This window comes from Cydia strobilella, chromosome 6 (genome assembly GCF_947568885.1).
Source record: "Cydia strobilella chromosome 6, ilCydStro3.1, whole genome shotgun sequence".
Taxonomy (NCBI): Eukaryota; Metazoa; Arthropoda; class Insecta; order Lepidoptera; family Tortricidae; genus Cydia; species Cydia strobilella.
The window spans coordinates 7,727,619-7,749,844 of record NC_086046.1 but is presented as its reverse complement, the minus strand read 5'-3'; the positions used below and the strand labels follow the sequence as shown (position 1 = coordinate 7,749,844).

The 22,226-nt window shown below is 37.8% G+C and overlaps 3 protein-coding genes across 3 annotated transcripts; 1 reads left to right on the top strand and 2 right to left on the bottom strand.

Annotated features, from left to right (window-relative positions):
• Window positions 1–340: 340 nt before the first annotated feature.
• Window positions 341–6,950, bottom strand: LOC134742368 (uncharacterized). The gene is made up of 6 exons (XM_063675465.1): window positions 6,697–6,950; window positions 5,163–5,360; window positions 4,281–4,474; window positions 1,938–3,305; window positions 1,470–1,648; window positions 341–984 (listed from the first exon to the last, which is right to left on the bottom strand). Exons 1-6 carry the CDS (start codon window positions 6,794–6,796, stop codon window positions 408–410), a joined length of 2,616 nt encoding a protein of 871 aa, XP_063531535.1. The 5' UTR covers window positions 6,797–6,950; the 3' UTR covers window positions 341–407.
• A 4,466-nt stretch (window positions 6,951–11,416) lies between these two features.
• On the top strand, window positions 11,417–16,504 carry LOC134742412 (coenzyme Q-binding protein COQ10 homolog A, mitochondrial). The gene is made up of 3 exons (XM_063675553.1): window positions 11,417–11,614; window positions 11,782–11,901; window positions 15,374–16,504. Exons 1-3 carry the CDS (start codon window positions 11,550–11,552, stop codon window positions 15,816–15,818), a joined length of 630 nt encoding a protein of 209 aa, XP_063531623.1. The 5' UTR covers window positions 11,417–11,549; the 3' UTR covers window positions 15,819–16,504.
• A 17-nt stretch (window positions 16,505–16,521) lies between these two features.
• Window positions 16,522–18,079, bottom strand: LOC134742415 (peptidyl-prolyl cis-trans isomerase H). The gene is made up of 3 exons (XM_063675558.1): window positions 17,888–18,079; window positions 17,624–17,800; window positions 16,522–16,865 (listed from the first exon to the last, which is right to left on the bottom strand). The coding sequence occupies exons 1-3, from the start codon at window positions 17,969–17,971 to the stop codon at window positions 16,572–16,574; spliced, it is 555 nt and encodes a 184-aa protein (XP_063531628.1). The 5' UTR covers window positions 17,972–18,079; the 3' UTR covers window positions 16,522–16,571.
• Between the last annotated feature and the right edge of the window lie 4,147 nt (window positions 18,080–22,226).

The following is a 22,226-nucleotide window of genomic DNA, read 5'->3' as shown; positions in this document are numbered from 1 at the left end:
AACTATACAAGATATCGAAAAACTTGACTGAATAAAACTTGTAGCAAATTAAATCTCTTTTCATTTTGTATAAGTGGCCAAGTCGCTCAGACGCATAGTTTCCGAGATATAATCGAAAAACCGAAAAATGGAACCTTCAAACCCCCCTCTCCCCCCCAGCACCAGGGTTATGGCCGGGAACTTTTGATATGTTCATCTCCTAACTGGTCCAAACAAAGCTACGAAGTTAAAAATTGTGTTCCTTGCATTTCCCTCTATACCTTTTTTGGGCATTTATTTCCTGGCCTATGATGTTTGGCAAATCAAGAGGATATCGGGCCAGAAAATAAATAGTCGCAAATAAATAAAATATTAGCTTTATTGTTATAGTCATGACAACAATTAAAATCTTACTTAAAATAAATTGACTAAACTTTAGCTTTTTTATTGAATATCTTTTTCTTGTTTTTCTTGCCTTTTCCTTGATCCTGAGCTGGTTTGTCAGTTTTTACTTTATCTGTTTTCAGCTGGCCAATTTGTTTTTTATTATTTTTCTTCAATTTGTTTTTGAGTTTTTTCGCCGCTGCAACTTCAACTGATGGGGTAACCTTATTTTCATTCTTATTTGCTGTCGGTTGACCATTCGCCGCGGGATTTTTATTTTTGTTTTTATTTTTCTTATTTTTCTTTTTATTTGGACTTGGTGTAGGCGGAGTTTCTTTGTTGTTGACAACAGGTTTGGGACTAGCTTCATTTTTAGACTGTGCGTTATTTTGTGTCTGCCGTGTATCATTAGAAACTACTCCTTGGTTAGCATTAGGCTTCTTATTTTTCTGTTTCTTAGGTTTTTTACCTTCATTGTTAGCATTTACGTTTTGTTGATGTACTTTTGTATCACTGGATTGTGAGCTATCTTTATTATCTGATCCTTGTTTATTTTTCTTCTTCTTTTTCTTGTTCTTCTTTTTGTTTTGATTGGTTGGTTGGGAATTATTGACTTGTGGGCTGTAAAAAAATAGGAAAACAATTAATTATTATAAATGCACTAGGTTCTAGGAAGTAGTACACGGAATTTGCAAAGTCATACTTTGCTACCTGAATAGGTGGAAATGGCGAAAATTCTATCCATTTAATTGTATAGTCTGGCAAACGAAAATGTCAGTAGTAAAGGCGCGAAATTTAAAATTTGTGCAGATTATCGACTCTGCGCTTACATTTTTATTCATATTACAAATTCAGACTATAAAACTATTGATCTTGAAGTATTATTTAGAACACAAAATATTTTTCCCATTTTAGATATTGGTCCTATTCTATCCAACTATAGCAAAAAAAAAGTCTAAGCGACGTACACACAGCTGCAGCCACTTATGAATGGAATTCATTCACAATTCACAGATTTGCAGCTCGCCGTAAATATGGAGCCCGTTAAGTGTCTATGGTCGGAACTTACATGTATAGTATATATATTATTCTTTTTAATATCTTACCCTGGCGTAGCTTCAGTATTTTTATTCGGTTTCGTCTTCTTGGCGGCCGGTGCTGGAGTGGCGGTGTCAGGTGCTGGTCTCTTGGTGGCAGTCGTGTCATTTTCGGCACTAGTGTCAGCTTCATCTTGAGAGGTTTTGCCCTCTTTTTGTTCATCATCATCATCCTTGAAAGGCTCAGGCTGTAACATAGACAATCATATATTATCAGTAATAGTTGAATTATATCCATTTTCCATACTATTAATGTCAACATTTCTATCTTGGTAACAAACATTAGTTTATAATTTTTTTTTGATAATAATCTAATCTGAAATACTTAATGTAACCTTTTGTCTGCCTATGATAAGGATCCTGGCCGATTTTTTTCATCTTTTTGCATTTTTTTTTGCTCTATGCAGCACAACCGCGGTTTGAACACGATTTTTGACCACCACACACATATGAAAGGTTCCACAAAAATATACTTACAATAACATTCGAGAATTTCTTCAATTTGGCAACAAAGAACCCGTCCATGTTGTGCGTATGAGGATAGAATCTTCTAGTCAACTTCAGTGAAGGGTGGAACCTGTGATGCCTATACTTCACAAAGCCCTCTGTACCAAAATCAAGACCTGCAGGAACCAGCTTTACATTCCTCCGTTTTAAAGCATAGTTTACTACCCATTCATTTTCTTCAGGCAATATAGAGCATGTGGAATAAACTATGTACCCTCCAGTACTGGACTTCGCATTACAACAATCAATAGCAGCTAGGAGCAACTGCCTTTGTAAGTTAAAGCATCTTTGTATGTCTTTCTGATCCTTCGTAGTTTTCACACTCGGGTCTTTAGCGATAACACCTGTACCAGTGCAGGGAGCATCCAAAAGAACCCTATCAAACCCTTTTATCACTTCCGGGAATTGTCTGCCGTCGTAGTTACAAATAACAGCATTTACAACTCCAAGTCTATGGAAGTTGCCAACAATAGCTTTAGTTCGCTCCTTGTTAGCGTCATTTGCGAATAACGCCCCAGTATTCTTCATGATAGCAGCGATATGCGACGCTTTACCACCAGGGGCAGCACACATGTCCAAAATCCTCTCTTTCTCTTGAGGCGCTAATGCCATAACTGGTAAATAACTTGATGCTCCTTGTAAGATATAATGGCCAGCTAAATACTCTGGTGTTGCACCAATAGGCACAGTGGAACTGTACACAACAAGGCCAACTTTACTCCATTTTCCAACTGGATCCAAGTTCACTCCTCTATTAATAAGAGCTTGAGCCAAATCCCTCCTCCTTGTCTTAAGACTGTTAGTTCTAATCGTCACAGGTCGCGCAGTTTCACTTGCCTCTAAAAATTCTACTAACTCTTGTACAGGGAATATCTGCATTAATATTTCCATTAGGAATTCATTGTAACTGTAATAAAGACATAAGTCTTTGAGAAGCAACTCAGTATATTCACATCTGGATCTACCTTCTTCCTTCAAACGGTTGAAATCGCCTAAAACATTGACAACATCCTTGATTCTTTGCAGCACATCTTGTAGATTGCTTGGATTTTGTAATTCTTCTTCTGTGGGAAACGCAAATACATCTTGCTTAGCTATATTTAACTGCATCTCTTCATCAGCAAGTTTTTTGTCAAGTTTTTGTTTTTTCTTTAGCTTGATATTAGCTTTTTCAATGGGAAGCATGTCATCATCATCATCTTCATCCTCGTCACTTTTCTCTTCGCTCGAGTCAGAATCGTACTCTAATTTTGAAGATGTAGCTGTCCCTTCATCTTCAGAAGTGACATCACCATTTTCCTGATCTGAGTCCGCAAACAAATCATCCAGTTTCCCAACCTGAAATAATAATGAAGCACAAAATCAGCTGTAGCTTGGCAATGTGTCAAAGTTTATGAATTTGAGTAACATTAATTGTTTGGGTTCAACTATCTTTCAAAAATGGAAATCCCTATAGAGAGAGAATCCCTATGTCCCTGATGAGGGAAAGATACCATCATCATCAACTTTCATTAGGTTGAAACCTAGACCTTCTAACCCAGAGTGGGACCTAGGATTTATTAGGATTTATTTATTTCCTCACAATGTTATTCTTCACTGAAAAATGACTGGTAAATATAAATATCCAAATATGTATATTACCCAGAAATGAAATGTAAATTTTTATGAAATAAAGAATTTTGTATTTTGTATATTTATTATATTCCCTACATATAGGGCGTTAATTTAGTTACTTGCAATAATTTACGGGGTGAATACATAGGTCATACTGAGCAACTTTTACTATGGGACCAACCCTGAAAAAACCAAATATAAATTGACTCCCATACAAAATAACAACATCAGCCAGCCAAAATGTATGGGAGAGTCAATATTTTTTTCGCGATTTAGGGGTTGGTCCCATAGTAAAAGTTGCTCAGTATAACCTATATATTCACCCTGTAAATTATTGCAAGTGACTAACTGAACACACATATTCCAAGAACTCGCTAAACTCACTAAAGTACGAGTCCGGGTTCAAACCTGCAACCTTTGAATTTGTAGTCACACCACAGACCAAGTCACACTACTTACTACTAGGCTACCAACACTGTACAACTTTATTAAGGGTTATCTGGGTGGATCAACTATTTTCTGTTTTTATTCTGTCCTATAAGGACAACAGCAGAACATTTTGATAGAAGAAATGTTGTATCTCATTTTATTAACACGCATAGATGGCCCATGGCCCATTATGGAAATGGCTTATGACTACCACAAAAATGCAATTTTTATACTAAAATGTGTGTTACAGTTGTCTCATGGTATGTCTACCTTATAATTTTCACCAGCTTTAGCTTTGTCATCATCATCACTGTCGGCTTCCTGCTCTGACTCCTCAGCTGACCCGTCATCAGAGCCTTCTTCATCAGAACCCTCGTCATGCCCACTGTCACTTTCTGGCTCAGGCTTTTTAGCTTTGACTTTTTTCTTTGGCTTCAGCCATTCTTTGTTGTCATCGGTAAAGCCTGTAAATGAAATGATGTGATGTGATGATGCAATTTATTTTAAAAGTAAAATGCTGTGTAACTAAAAACTAAAAACAATAGTAAAGACACAATCCAGTGTTGTTATATTGTAATATAAATTCAATTAAATCTTTAACAAGTCAGTCAAAAAAAAAAAAACAAACATGAACTGGCAAAAACCTGGTATAAATCTTAGAAAAGGGACCTTAGCGCTTAGTGTGACCTTGTGACGAAGGTTTGCAATAAATACAACACTATATCTGAAAATATTTTTTTAAGAACAAGACTTTATGTGATATAAGGCCTTCTAGCCTAGTTTTTCTGTGTAGGTCCCAGGTTTGTGCTACGAGCTACGAGCATTTTTGTGTTTATCTTGAATTTATATTACAATTACATTCCTTCCTGATTGCAGATTTATGGATGTTTTTCTATGTATGTAAGTATTTATATCTATATATTATATTACTGTGGGACCAGGTCAGGGGTCAGTAAACTTTTTAGATGAAGAGCCGTCCACTTCACACTTCAAGAAATCACAAGTTTGTGGTACCGCAAAGATCGCTTTTCGTAGTCAATTAACTATGAGCTGTGTTAATTTTTTGGGTGACCTAAGGAACCGCTATAAAATTGTACTATGTTGATTTGTGAAAAGTGTCCAAAAATATAATGTTTTAATATTTATACACACCTTGTACACACTCATCTCCTGACTCATCTGAATTGTCTTCTGCCTCCACCTGCTTGACTTCAGTCTGCTTAGCCACATTCTTCTTAGCTTGTTTCAGCGCTTTTCTCTTCTCTGCTAACTCTGCTTTCTTCTTGACCCTTCTTGCTGCCCTCTGTTTCTGTCTATGGCTCATCTTTTTTGTCTCATTTTCATCCTCCACTGTAACATGAAATTACAATATAGTATAATCTCAGGAATCGAGCACTAAGGGCTCGATTCCTGAGATTATATTTATTATTAAGTTGGTATGAGAACTTGCTTGCAAGTTTCATTATATTGCAGTATTTGATTGGTCTGCTGTATTGGATGTAACCTCAATAGTCCGCAATGTATTTACAATCGCATGTGAGTTTGCAACCACTCTAAATGAGCCTTAATGCTGGCAGGAGAGTGCTGGGCTGATAGAAAGCTTGGATTACTGCATGAAGGAGCATATCATTTGTAAGTATAGTGAAAAGGTATATTTAAATGACCAAGCAAATATATTTCGTAATTCACCTTCAAATTCCTGTTTCTGCTTTTTACTAAAATATGCCAGTTTTATATTAGAGATGGGCCGAATATGGACTGGCAAAGTCAGCCGATATTCGGTTCAGCTCATACCGAACCGAATACTTGGTTGGGCTATAACTGCCTAAACGCAGCATACAAGTTTATACAGATACGCAGTCTGCACTCCACACGTGTTTTCGATTTTTGAAGTAATCCACATATAAATGTAGATACTCCTCAAATATTTGTCAACACCTGGAAATAATGACTCCAACTCTTCTATCACAAAGCTACAAACTGAACTAAAAACTCGATTTGATAGTGTTCAAGAGTCACAAACTTTTTACAATTTAACTGCTTTAATTTAATGTTATAAGATATATATATACATATATATATATATATAACAATCACTCTAGTTACTTAAAAAAAATTGTTTATTTGGTAAATATTCTGCAATTCAAACCAAACTAATTGGCCGAATATGAACATTGAAAAATATGCCCAACATGTAATACTTGGACATATATTACGCCCAAAAGAGTGAAAATTGCAGCTTTTCGAAGGTGCAGGGCTAGACCAAGAATTGTAGTAAAATTACAATAGATCAGGAATGGCCACAGTGATAGGCTAAAGAACCTGATGTAGTCCCTAACAAAGAAGAAGTGCTGTATTATTTTGTTAGAAGAACCTGTCTATCAAAGAGATTCCACAGTAAGTACATTAATGTATGAAATCAAAAGCCCGCCCAGGTCAAAATAATGTTTCAGGTAAACTTTAACTTCTAAAAGTAATTAATAAACACAAATATAATTTAAAGTAAAGTATATCCAAAAAGAGCAAAACTAGCCTCAAAATTAAAGTCTTGTGCCGAATTATGGCCAATTATCTTGCACCCACAGATATTGTTTAAGTATAACCAAGATTTTTAAGTAAGTTGTATGCCATATCGTTTAAGAGAGTTTTGATATAAATATGACGTGTTTAAGACAAAATTACTTACACAATTCTTTTCTGAAAACTGGATCCGGTTGTTTCCTGGCTTTTCTACCGGGACCCTTTTTAACTTTTTTGGTCTCATCAAACTTTGCTTTACGACCCATTTTAAAATCAGTTTACTAATATAATCTTACAACATTAAGCAAAATGTGCTTAAATCATTAATAACTACCACGCACACAGTAACAACACGTGCTCGAATAGAAATCGAAGCTTGGCGTGAAACCGCGCCGCGCCGCTAAGCTCCCGCAGTGACAGTGAAGTATGTTCTGTCAGTGTCACTGTGACACTGTCATGTCAAAATGTTTAAAGCGCAACGAGCGTAACAGACGACTTCCGGTTCGAGCGCCATCTTGATAGTTAGCATCGTGATTAATTACTTTGTTTTTTGCTTATTAATATTGTTTAAAGTGTAATATCGATAGCTTATTATACAGTAAACTAATGTGGTAGTGTGCAGTGAATGGAGAATTAATTTTGAAGCGCGTTTAACCACCATCTTGGAGTCAACGGCCGGTAGTCCACGTGCTTCTTGTAAAGACTAGCTATCGATTTACAAGAGCTAACAAATTACCGTACACTGTCTTGTACAACCGTACAATTTTTGTCGTTTGTAAACCTCTCAATACCTTGATACTGGCGAAATAGTCCCACTGGGCTGAAGCCATAATTTTAAAAGAAGAAGAAGAAGAGCGTAACAGACGAGCGTACCGGACCGCGACCTCGGAGCGGCTCAGGAATAGCGTGTAGAAGCCAGTACAGACGGAAACAATTTTTCGCCAATCTCAATCAATCACGTGTGGACGCAAACGCCAATATGGCTCGCAGTCCATTTGGCTATAACATCCACATTTGCCAACGGGCCCAACGTCTGCCCCAACAAGAGTCGTTTTCCGTTTCACCAAATATGAGCAATCAGCACATCGTTAACAATTTTTCAAATGTAAAATAATAAATAAAAAAAGAATCTGTCTCATTTCAAACATAGACAGAGAGAATCATACTATCTTTGTCTTACACTAGTACTAGCACCCAAAAGAAAAGGATGAATTGTTGAGGTTATTATCCTATCTGTTGTTTATTTGTGACTTTTTATGCCATTCGATTAAATAAATAAATGGTAAAGCTGCCACCACAAATCCAGTGTTCTATGTTTGAATTTGAAATAGGAGTTGTTGTTTATGATGTTCCTTCTAGTTCTAGAACAATATGATCATATGGATAGAGATGATATGGACAAGACGTGTTAATAATTCAGTATAATTTCAATATGAGTGTAGTTTTTTGTTCTTATTTACTGACAAGATTTGCTTGACCAACTATATATATGTGGTATTTTCTATAAAAAGGGACCTTATTGTCAATGGCGCTTACGCCATTATAAACGATGCTCCGATATAAATTCAATGCCGCGCGGCGCTGTGCGGCGAAAGCGCCATCGACATTAAGGTCCCTTTTAATAGAAAATGCCCCATATAATAAATAATAATAATAATAAAAACAACCAAAATAACTTAGTTTCATTTCTTTTTTTTAAAAAGAGCCGCCTACTTTTATTATGTTCAGCGTTGGAGGTAATGGCGACCAAATACCAACCCACTGAAAATAACATAATATTTTTTATATACCCCACCCCTATCCACGTCCAGTCCCTATCCAGTCGTAAAGAAAATTTCTGCCAAAAAGTAATTAATACCGAATTAATAACCATCCGGGTAATTACATGTTTCAAACGCTTTTTTAACGCGCGTTGAAAAAGCTCTCGTGAGTATGAGGCCTTATTGAGCACCACGGAATGTATTCCACAACTCAGAATAATGACTAAAGCAAAGAAGCCGGGCAAAAATAAAAGCTTAGTAAAAGATATCGTATTCACAACACGCTATTACTTTTTGTCTATGAGTGAGTGAGACAACAATCCGCAAGTTCTTTCGTTTTTTTCAGTATTGTCATAAGATGAACTGAGGGAATGTCAAATGGTCCTATGTGGTTCTATAATATAATCCAGCCAAATAAAATATATGTTCGTTATTTCACAGGTAGGTGTCAACTGTAACAACTTGACATAGTCGTATTATTTTAGTTGAAATATTTCGGGAATTTCAGCGGTCATCTTGGTTTATTTTAATTTTTATTGTTGCTATTTCTGAAAGATTGTTGAAAAACGTGCTGAGTTTTTATTTGTAATGGTTTGAAGTTGAAGTTCCCTTTGTGATAATGTCTTGTGTGATCGAGGGCTGTAAATCGCATACAGGAAGAAAAGAAAATACGCACGAACCGATAACCTTTAATCGGTGAGTTTTGTTCAATTTTGAAGAAATTAATTTATAGGACCTGGCCCTAAACATAGAAATCGATATATTGTTTATGTAATTATTACTTGCATTCAAGTCTATATAGATTTTTGCATATATTTTCGAACTTTTCTGCTAAGTATGAAAGGTTACATTTTTGGCATAGTGATGTATCGACCTCAGATCAATAACCTATCGACATTTACAGCTTTCTTATAGTTAATTGATGAGTACAGTCAAGGGCATAAATATATATACATTCCCAAAGTCTCAAAAATATGTGTACGCTCAGACAATAAAATCGTGTTCACATATTTTTAAGCCATTTGTCTGGATCGATATTTTTGCCTTCGACTGTACCTATAGTTTTCTTTGTTCTTACTTACTGACAGATTGTGTTTGCCAGACTATAGTATAATACTAAAAACCGGTCAAGTGCGGGTCGGACGCGCGCACCAAGGGGACCGTACTTTTTAGTATTTGTTATTATAGCGGCAACAGAAATACATCATCTGTGAAAATTTCAACTGTCTAGCTATCACGGTTCATGAGATACAGCCTGGTGACAGACAGACGGACAGCGAAGTATTAGTAATAGGGTCCCGTTTTTACCCTTTGGGTACGGAACCCTAATAAAAAAGACATTAATGATCATTGATGAATGTTCCTTTTATTAATATTGTTGGTCACAAAACTCAACTTTTTATTTCAGATTTCCAAAGGACGAGGAATAGCGGATATTACTGCAATGTTCTGCCACCAGAGTGCAGCACTAGCTTTTTTAGTGCACCGTAGAGTAACTTATTCATACTGTACCTTTAACAAGTTTTTGACAAGTTTTCAGGGGACCTACCGGAAAACTCGAATCCGAAATTTCGTTATCTAGCTGCCTCTTTATCGCTCGAATACGCAAGAGTGACAGAGATGTTAGATAACGAAAGTTCGATTTTCTTGTTTCGCGATAGACCCTCAGATTGTGATAGTGGCGCCACCTACGCCGAGTTTCGCGTAATATTCCCTATTATTAAATAAAAAAAAATATTACACGAACGTTTGTTTTTTCCTATTTGGTACAGTCAGCTGCAGAGAAAAGGCACCCCCCCTGCATACAAAGTTCTGTAAATTAGTATGGACGTGGGGTACCTTTTCTCTGAACTAGAAACTATACTTAGTCTTTTAGCATTAGAAAAAACGGTAAACCATTTCCACGTGTCTTTTTATTGACAAGTTTTTTTATAAATATAGCAATATTTTACTTATGAAAGCAAAAGTATGTAAATGATCGTATATTTTATTTGTTGTTTTATTTTCAAAGTGTTTTTCGATAAAACGACACGTTAAGATCGCTCGCCTTCTTTCTAATGATAAAAAAACGAGAGGTATAGTTAGACGGTTCTGAGTGGTAGACTGCAAATGAGATAAAAGCTATATTAGGTACATGCATTAATCCTCATATCAGGCGGCTCTTTGATTCCAAGGATTGCATAATTTTTATACTTTTTAATGATTTTTTTAGAATATGAAAATTATAAAAAGTATAAAAGTTATGCAATCCTTGTATTCCACGCATTTCATTTCATTTAATTTCAACGAGCCGCCTGCTACAGATTTCTTGAAATTGCCGCGTTTTGTCAGGTTCAACTTTCATTAGCCAGACTATTATCAATTTGCCAATTTCGTGATTATTCTTTTACACGGCACATAAACTAATGCATAATTTATCGATATAAAAAGTCGACACAGTTACATCCCTAGCAAATTATCAAACTTATGACACCGTACGTAAATGAGAAATAACAAGCATATATGCATCTCTTTTCGGCACATTATCTAAGTCGTAAGGAAGTAAAGTACAGGTATACATATTTGCGAAGCATTTTTGCCCGACTTCTATGCTTTAGTCATTATTCTGAGAACGTCACTATTGTCACTGTCACGAGACAGTGACACTGACAGCCTGTCTGTCAGCGTGACGGATGTCAGCCAGTATCCAGTATGTCAGTGCCAGTTAGACATGGGGAAAAGCGTTACATCTTGACATCTTAATATCAGTGACTGACGATCCCGTTCCAAAAAAGTCACAGTGAAAAGTCACCGTGACTTTGTCACGCCTGTTACCCGTGTCACTGCATGACATTTTGTGGTATCGCCTCAGGCGTCATCCGATGTTCGCCACTTCCGAACACTCCCGACTGAGCCCGATTAGAGCCGAGTTACAGTCACAGCGTCAGTAGCGTCCTAGCGTCACGCTCCGCGTTTGTCGTGATTTGAGTAACAGAGACTGCGCTAGGAACAGTAGGAACGTATGTGATTTTGTATCGTTGTTCTTTCGTAAAAAGTCACAGTGACACATTTTGACGGCGAGTCACGGTGACTTTATCACCGTGACGTTATTTATCCCCCATGTCTAGTGACAGTTGCTTGCTGAAATCCTCATAGTCGAAACTAATGGAGATTGTCTGGATTATTGAAAAAATCCCGCGCTTACAAATGGAATTCTAGTGACAATGTTTTGCAGTTATCATAAAATAGGCACAATTGAACTTTCAAGTATAAATACAACATGGTTATAATGAGAATTTATTGTTGTGCTGTAAGACTACTGTCAAGAACAGATTCAAAGTCAAGGTAATAGAAACGTAATAGATGTTCTTTTTAACATGTTTCGAAGATATTTATGTGATTTCGCCGCCTAATTTCTTCCATTTATTAATTTTTTTGTTTAAAGTATAAGTTGACCTTAAAATAAGTAGCCTAACTTACTCTTCCCTGTTATTTAATTTCACTTCCTATAGGTTTCAGGGTCATGGCAGAAATAGACTAGTTGACAACACATGGCAGCAACAAAATCGTACGTTCTTCAGCTTCCCTAAACAAAGCCGTACCCGCGAGTACCGCGGGAGGCAACTAGTGGGGTAAGTATTGTATGATACTATAATTGTACCTTTTCAGTAATTATTATTAGATGCCACGACTATTCGGTATTCAGCCAAATGTTGCCTACTATTTGGCGAAATACCGAATATCTGTTGCACCTACCTAAAAAGAAAAAGTACACAATAAGAATAACCAAAAACTAGGTGTATTTTAATATTTAAAATTTATCCTTGAAAAGTTGTTAAATACGAATACCCTTTTTTGTGATCCCCATCACTTTGGTGGGGATCACATTGAGAGACCGTAAAACAAATGAATGAAGATGGACAGGCCACATGCTACGCGAATCACAAGAGAAATGGAGTGAAACGGTTACGGATTGGTACCCCAGAGATGGGAAGAGAAGTGCAGGTCACCAACAGACAAGATGGGAAGACAACCTAAAACTCACAGTTGGACATCACTGGAGAAGAGTTGCATGTGACAGGTTCCAATGGAAAATGTTAGAGGAGGCCTATGCCAAGAGGCAAACTGAGCTTCGGGACATAATATAACAAACAAGAACATGCCTAGTACTCATACAAAGCAGAGAAGCTCAGAATAAAAGGCTTATTATTATTATTACACTGAGACAACAGAGCAAAGTCAATGATGTTATAAAACGCGTAGCAAATTTGAAGTGGGAATGGGCTGGTCATATAGCACGGAAGACCGATTCGTGGAGCAAATGACTACTTGAGTGGCGACCATGGGGGGAAGAGCGTCCTCAAAGTAAGACCCCAGATGCGTTGGGACGACGATATTAAGAAGACTGCGGGGAAACAGTGGCTCCAAGTCGCACAGAACCGCGACAAATGGCGCAAAATGAAGGAGGCCTACACCCAAAGGGTAGAAAAAGGCTAAAGAGAGAGAGAGAGAGAGAGAGAGAGACCCTTTTTTGAGCAGGTTGTTAATTGAAAAATATTTTATTATTGTCATGGGTCTGATTTTATTGACTCTTACTACATTCATTAATTCTGTTCAACAAATATATATCTTGGTATGTCTAATTATTAAGCCAAAATTATGAGGATCTGAAAATAGGTACTTTACTGTTTAAAATAAGAACATAGTAAGTAAACGGAAGATGTGGCGTTCAATGACTATAATACCTATATTTATTTAGATATTAATTTCAAATCTCTGAATTGCTAAATTTAGATTTTCATTCACGGTACATTTATAGGTGATGAATGATTGCTGATTTTGTGCATCATCCTTCAGAGAAAGTTATATATGAATTAATTTAAACCCAATAAAATGAATAAATGTTTTTAACATTAGTAGACTTTATACAGCTCAAAGTAACTCATTATTTATAAATTCTTCTTAGTAATAGGTATCTTTTCGCATCTAATTTGAGTGCATTAGATGTTATTACCTATTGAGATAGTTAAATTTATTAATAATGTCAAAGAGGATATAATAGGATAGAGTGGTACTCTCATAGTAAATTTTGTTGCCATACAGTAAACTCACTGCCATCTATCGACACACGATTAAAACTAAAAATGAAGATGGTTAAAAATACCATAAAATGTATTTATATATGGATAAATGTTTTTTTTTCATTTGCATTAATTATTTTTATATTGACCCATGTTCTTTCACTGATATGCGTTAAATCCATACTAATATTATAAATGCGAAAGTCTGTCTGTCTGTGTGTTCCCTCTTCACGCTTAAACTGCTGAATCGATTTAGATGAAATTTGGCATAGAGATAGGTTGAGTCCCTGAGAAGGACATAGGATAGTTTTTATCCCGAAAATCGTCCCTTAAGAAAGTAAAAAGCGGGGTGGAATTGAGATAATTCATGAAGTGCCTGCTAATTTGTGTGCATAATATGCTCAAATTGAATTGCTCTGAGAATTTTTCCAGGCGCTATACTTACTTTAGCTGCTGTTACTAAGTCCACGCTGACGAAGTCGCGGGCAAAAGCTAGTTGTTAAATAACAAACGAAACCTTCAACACCATCTATTCAAGAGTAGGCCAAAGGTAGTGGCGCCATCTGTTCGAGAATCAAATTTTCTTGATTTTCGAGGCACGTTTTTTCCTTAGACTGTATCCATCTATTACGGAGTTATATCTATCTTTGATAATGTTCAGCAGCATGAACATGTCATACATGCTTAGCGCTAATTTAGATGGTGCATGATTACATGCAAGTATAGCACAGCAGACTATTCACGTTTTATCCATTACCATGGACTGATCAAATACCCAATGATTCTAATATTTCTAATGATGTAGGTTGACAAGGATTTACTCTACTAAGTATTGCTCAACATAATACATTGTGTATTAATTTTTAACAAGCAGAAACGTCTGCGATCGATGCTATTAAGCTTAGAATAAATTCTCTTGGTGGCTCAGTTGGCAGAGCGCTGGAGTATCGATCCAGAGGCCGTGAGTTCAAGTCTCACCCAAGGCAGTAATTTTTCCACTTTTAAATTTATTCTAAGCATAATATAATACATTGTGGTTTGTGGTACAGACCTCTAAATACCCTTGCCTTGATTTGACTTATATTTTTTATTATAGGATTGCATTTTTGTGGGGGTGGGTAATTTCATCAATCCATACCTCTTGACAAGTATAAACTGAACCCTACTTTTAACATAAATAATTTTGTGTATCATTGTTTATGGATTTGTGATTCCCATTATAATAATTGTTCATTGATTCATCATGATATCAGTTCAGTGGTTTGGAAAATAGTATAAAGGCGGCTTGAGGCGTAGGCAGCGTAGGTGACGTGGGCGGGTCAAAGGCCAGGGCTATAACCGCGAAAATCGAAATTCGCAAATTGCGGGCATTTTTCTCTGTCACTCTAATTACGCCTGCATTGGAGTAAAAGAGAAAGATCCCCGCAATTTGCGAATTTCGGTTTTCGCGGTAGCCCCTCAGGGGCCCATTTCTCGAACGGTATTAGTCTAATATTATTAGTGTGTTGCCATGGTAACCCGGTAACCCATACGATTTGACAGTTCGTGGACTAATAATATTAGTCTAAGGGCCAGTTGCACCAACCACAATTAACAGCTTGATTAACGTCAAGCAGCAGAGAACTATGAAACTTTCCATACAATAAGTTTAGCGAACGGTAAAACGGTGACAGACGGTTTGGTGCAACCAACCCTAATACTGTTTGAGTAATGGGCCCCAATGCTCTTATAAGTACCATTTTACCAAGGAAACTGTAGATCACTCACTCTAAAAACTTCCCACAGTCAACTTTGGTATTACCCTGCTACTGTCTTTGTATACCCTTGAAGGCCCAATGTGCATTATATTGTACCCTACATTTCAATCTAATCTTTCTCAAAGCAATGTTAACCATAATTTATTATACCAGGTTCAAATTAAAAATAGGAAAATTTTGTATGGTGGGTCTTAGGAGGATAAAAGAGACAAGTTATTTATTACTAATAATTTAGTGTTAGGCTAATCTTAAATGATGTTTTTCAGGTACACCATGGAACAAATGTATGAAGTTGTTGCGGATGTAGAGAATTATCACAAATTTGTACCTTGGTGCAAGCAGTCTCTAGTGAAACAAAAATCAAGTAATCGACTAGTAGGTGAACTCATAGTTGGATTCCCTCCTATAAACGAAAGCTACACATCCATTGTGACCCTAGTCAAACCACATTTAGTAAAAGCGGAGTGTACAGATGGCAGACTTTTTGAACATCTTAACACTGTCTGGAGATTTAGCCCTGGTCTCAAAAAAGAACAACAATCCTGTGTAGTGGACTTCCACATAGATTTTGAATTCCGTTCAGTATTTCATTCCCAAATATCTAATTTATTTTTTGACCAAGTTGCCAAAAAAATGGAAGGAGCATTCATTGCTGAAGTTGGTAATAGATTTGGTACAGCAACTATGCCTCCAAGAAATTTACTAATCTGAAATTATTAGTATGACAGTTAAATTATCTTGCTAATCCAGTACTAATTCTAATACAAGACACAAGAAAGCCGGATTCATAGAAAATTCGGATTACTGGAAGTTAAGAGTCTATCTCTACTATATCTACATACTTTACGCTAATTTTACGGTTTCACTCACGTATTTTTAGTCACTGTAAATACGTAACGTGACGTGTGTGTAACGTGTTTGTAAATGGAGACCTAGGCTCTCCGGAACATGTCGCGCGAGTGACTAAAAATACGTGAGTAAAACCGTAAAATTAGCTAAATTAGTATGTCTCAGGATAGTTTAAATTCGATTAGATCTACATTTTGATGGATTTTTAAGGATGTTTTAGTAATAAATTGAATATAAAATGACTTATCTACTTGTTAGCCAATTATAAACAGAAAGCACCTCTTTTATTGCCAGATTACTGGGTGTACCAGACTATTTAAGTGCTGGATTATCGAGATTTCACTGTACTGTTAGTCTCAAGAGTATTCTCCTATTTGTGATCTGGAAAATGTTCTCAGGTAAGAATATTCACCATGAAATCAGAGAATATACCTAAAAATCGTACAACTGAAATTATAAATAATTAGACAATTATTGTTACCTATGTGTAAGTGATATTATATTATATTTTCCTGAAAGAAATTTATTTATTTATAACATAATGAGCTTCCTTAATCTAGAAGGAAATAAAAGTAAGTTAAGAATTTTAAAAATGTTTTTTTTTTTTTTTCTTATTTACATTTGGCCACACTGTGAAATTGTGACTGGTATTTTTGGTTTATTATTAGGACCTGTGGGTACATTTTCTATTTTTCTCATAACTAATAATCCATCAATGACTCGTCCAAACACTACATGCTTATTGTCTAAGAAGTTGCACTTTGCACATGTTATGAAGAATTGGCAGCCATTTGTGTCCTTCCCACTATTAGCCATGGACAGAAGACCTGGAGAATCATGTTTTAAGCCAAAATTCTCGTCTGCAAATGTACTCCCTCCATAGATACTCATGACTCCAGTACCATCTCCCTAAGAAATAAAAAAGCATCAAAATGAATGTATGTAAATAAAACAATAGATAGAATAACTACAACACACACACTAGAATAACTAGAACACTATAATATGACTGAAGATGCAAAAATATTGTGTACAGTCAGCATCAAATAGATAGTGATGACTGATGATCAAAGTGGCCAAATATATTGGAACACAGTGGCGGATTTGCCCTAAGGCCCAGTAGGTCCAGGCCTAGGGCTGCAGCAAGATGGCAGTCTATATGATGCGTGCTGAGAAAGGGGTGGCTAGCAGTTACTACAGGGCCTGCGGCCTAGGGCGGCCAACACTGCAAATCCGCCACTAGGAACACACCCTTATTTCTATGGTAACAAAGGTCTGTTACTATAAAATTGGCTACTTTGGCAATCACTTATCTATTTGATGCTGAATGTACATTATTGTTGTGTCTTTTAGACCTTTCTCTTAGTCTATAATAGCCAATGTATGCCTAAACAGGACTAAGGACTATGATATAACCGAAAAATGTGTGAAACAAAATCCAAACTACAGAATTGCTTCTAATTTTGATTACATGACAATAACTCAACATGGAAATATGGTGACTTGTGTAAGACACGGTTGCTGGGACAGTTCTCTTTTTCATTAGTATCCTATAATCACCTAAGTTTATTTTTATTGACAAAAAAACTTTAAGTAACATTTATGTTTGTGGTTTAAATAAAAAATTCAAAATATACAAATCTTAAAATCGAATTTAAATTACTTACATTTACAAAATCGCCTCCTTGTATCATGAAATCTTTAATGACTCTGTGAAACGTAGCACCCTTGTACCCTAAAGGTACACCATCCCTTCTGTATTCGCCGGTACAAAATTCTCGGAAGTTTTCACTTGTCTTGGGTACAACATCGGCAAATAGCTCAAATATCATTCGCCCTATTTCCTGTAAATTTGTAACATCAATTTAATAATAGAAACAAGAAAGCCGAGTAATAAAAATAAGATTAAAGTTTACTGGTTGTAAACCTACCATTGTCCCCACAGTAATATCGAAGAATACTACGGGATTGTTGGGGTGCCTCAATTGAGACTGAATTTGATTCCAAGTCGGCATTATTAGAACAGTATCTTACGATAATTACAGGAATTATGAACTTTTACTTAAATAATAACAAAATAAGTTAGGTTATTGCAAAAATGACAGCTCGTTCGCTTGTCTTGTTTTTTTTTTTTGAACATTGCTTGTCTTGATGTTAGGGGAGCGTTCTAAAACAAAACTGAAAGCGACTACAAAACACGAAACATGTTAATAAAGCTAGTGATAAGCCCGCTCCCATCCCGCTCCACACCCGTGCGCGAAAGGGCTTATTACCAAAGAATATAATACTCACTAGGGACTTATCGTAATTCGTCATGTCATAGACATAGTATATACAACGGCCGCGACCGGGGGTAAGAGAATGAATATTCATATGAAATTTGGGCAGCATAGGATTTTTTCTCTTTCACTCTTATAAATTTCGGTATTTCGTCATCGCCTCCTACCTATGATGCCACCCGGTCGGTGATAAGGACAAAGCATAGCACTATTTTCTCTTTCGTCTTATAGGAATCGCAATAAGAATCTTTCTCTATCAAAAAGTGTCAGGCCCTTGTAATTCGTAATCAAGGGCTTGACACTCTTTGATAGAGAAAAATAGTCTTATTGCGATTCCTATAAGAGGAAAGAGAAAATAGTGCCATGCTTTTTCCTTATCACCGACCGGGTTTTTTTTCATGGTCGGGTTATGGCAGGATAGGTAGGAGGCGATGGCGAAATACCGAAATTTATAAGAGTGAAAGAGAAAAAGGAGGATGCTGCCATACCTTAACCTGTCAATACATGAATATGTCTTTCTCTTACCCCTGGTCGCTCGGTTTCATGTCTATAACTACTATACTATGTCTATGTTCGTAATAATGCAATTATCATAGACATAGTATAGTAGTTATAGACATAAAAATAAACCCGGTCGGTGATAAGGACAAAGCATGGCACTATTTTCTCTTTCCTCTTATAGGAATTGCAATAAGACTATCTTTCTCTATCAAAGAGTGTCAGGCCCTTGGCAATTATCGATGACGTCTGTAGAGCCCACAGCCCAGTGTTGGCCGTAATTGTTAATTTTAATTAACCATTGATCAATTTTATTAACCATTAGTTCCGCCATTAACCAATTGCATTAAAGTTAATTCGGATTAAAGTTAATTCGGATTAAATTTTTGAGACGTTAATGGCCATTGAAGTTAATTCGGATTAACTTTAATTCGGATTAACTTCAATGGCCATTAAAGTTTCAAAAAATTAATTAGAATTACTCTCAATTGCATTAACGTCTAATAAAATTACATTCGTGATATTTTAAAATGAGACAGCAAAATGACCCTGACTGAACCCTGGCAGTAGTAGCAGTACCTACCTACTACCTAGTAGAATTCTGGTTTGGTGCAACACAGACATACGCGGTTTTGGTCATTTAAATCGTCTTGATGAGCACTTCGGAGAGCCGTACCCATGATAGAGCTGATGCTGAACCCTGGCAGTACCTAATGGATCTAAGGTTTGGTGCAACATAGGCACACGCTGTTTTAGTCATCCGACTCGTCTTGATGAGCACTTCGGAGAGCCATACCCATGATAGAGCTGATGCTGAACCCTGGCAGTACCTAATGGATCTAAGGTTTGGTGCAACATAGGCACACGCTGTTTTAGTCATCCGACTCGTCTTGATGAGCACTTAGGAGAGCAGTACCCATGATAGAGCTGATGCTGAACCCTGGCAGTACCTAGTGGATCTAAGGTTTGGTGCAACATAGGCACACGCTGTTTTAGTCACCCGACTCGTCTTGATGAGCACTTAGGAGAGCAGTACCCATAATGGAGCTGATGCTTAACCCTGGCAGTACCTAGCGGAACTAAGGTTTGGTGCAACATAGGCACACGCTGTTTTAGTCATCCGACTCGTCTTGATGAGCACTTAGGAGAGCAGTACCCATGATAGAGCTGATGCTGAACCCTGGCACTACCTAGTGGATCTAAGGTTTGGTGCAACATAGGCACACGCTGTTTTAGTCACCCGACTCGTCTTGATGAGCACTTAGTAGAGCGGTACCCATGATAGAGCTGATGCTGAACCCTGGCAGTACCTAGTGGATCTAAGGTTTGGTGCAACATAGGCACACGCTGTTTTAGTCACCCGACTCGTCTTGATTAGCACTTAGGAGAGCGGTACCCATGATAGAGCTGATGCTGAACCCTGGCAGTACCTAGTGGATCTAAGGTTTGGTGCAACATAGGCACACGCTGTTTTAGTCACCCGACTCGTCTTGATGAGCACTTAGGAGAGCAGTACCCATGATAGAGCTGATGCTGAACCATGGCAGTACCTAGTGGATCTAAGGTTTGGTGCAACATAGGCACACGCTGTTTTAGTCATCCGACTCGTCTTGATGAGCACTTAGGAGAGCAGTACCCATGATAGAGCTAATGCTGAACCCTGGCAGTACCTAGTGGATCTAAGGTTTGGTGCAACATAGGCACACGCTGTTTTAGTCACCCGACTCGTCTTGATTAGCACTTAGGAGAGCGGTACCCATGATAGAGCTGATGCTGAACCCTGGCAGTACCTAGTGGATCTAAGGTTTGGTGCAACATAGGCACACGCTGTTTTAGTCACCCGACTCGTCTTGATGAGCACTTAGGAGAGCAGTACCCATGATAGAGCTAATGCTGAACCCTGGCAGTACCTAGTGGATCTAAGGTTTGGTGCAACATAGGCACACGCTGTTTTAGTCACCCGACTCGTCTTGATTAGCACTTAGGAGAGCGGTACCCATGATAGAGCTGATGCTGAACCCTGGCAGTACCTAGTGGATCTAAGGTTTGGTGCAACATAGGCACACGCTGTTTTAGTCACCCGACTCGTCTTGATGAGCACTTAGGAGAGCAGTACCCATGATAGAGCTAATGCTGAACCCTGGCAGTACCTAGTGGATCTAAGGTTTGGTGCAACATAGGCACACGCTGTTTTAGTCACCCGACTCGTCTTGATGAGCACTTAGGAGAGCAGTACCCATAATGGAGCTGATGCTGAACCCTGGCAGTACCTAGCGGAACTAAGGTTTGGTGCAACATAGGCACACGCTGTTTTAGTCATCCGACTCGTCTTGATGAGCACTTAGGAGAGCAGTACCCATGATAGAGCTGATGCTGAACCCTGGCACTACCTAGTGGATCTAAGGTTTGGTGCAACATAGGCACACGCTGTTTTAGTCACCCGACTCGTCTTGATAAGCACTTAGGAGAGCAGTACCCATAATGGAGCTGATGCTGAACCCTGGCAGTACCTAGCGGAACTAAGGTTTGGTGCAACATAGGCACACGCTGTTTTAGTCATCCGACTCGTCTTGATGAGTACTTAGGAGAGCAGTACCCATGATAGAGCTGATGCTGAACCCTGGCACTACCTAGTGGATCTAAGGTTTGGTGCGACATAGGCACACGCTGTTTTAGTCACCCGACTCGTCTTGATGAGCACTTAGGAGAGCAGTACCCATGATAGAGCTGATGCTGAACCCTGGCAGTACCTAGTTGATCTAAGGTTTGGTGCAACATAGGCACACGCTGTTTTAGTCACCCGACTCGTCTTAATGAGCACTTAGGAGAGCAGTACCCATAATGGAGCTGATGCTGAACCCTGGCAGTACCTAGCGGAACTAAGGATTGATGCAACATAGGCACACGCTGTTTTAGTCATCCGACTCGTCTTGATGAGCACTTAGGAGAGCAGTACCCATGATAGAGCTGATGCTGAACCCTGGCAGTACCTAGTGGGTCTAAGGTTTGGTGCCACATAGGCACCCGCTGTTTTAGTCACCAGACTCGTCTTGATGAGCACTTAGGAGAGCGGTACCCACGATAGAGCTGATGCTGAACCCTGGCAGTACCTAGTGGATCTAAGGTTTGGTGCAACATAGGCACGCGCTGTTTTGGTCATCTGACTCGTCTTGATGAGCACTTAGGAGAGCAGTACCCATGATAGAGCTGATGCTGAACCCTGGCAGTACATAGTGGAACTAAGGTTTGGTACAACATAGGCACACGCTGTTATGGTCATCTCACTCGTTCTAATGAGCACTTGGGAGCGCAATATTTGAATATTATCTTGAGATACATAACTCATAAGATAGATAACATATACTTATGGCAGTAAGCAGTAGGTCTAGGTACTTACTAGGACTCAGGTATGGTCCAATCTATTCACGCGCTGTTTTGGTTCATCCTTTTTAATTAAGTTGATGGGAATAGTAACAAAAGTGCTGCCGAATCA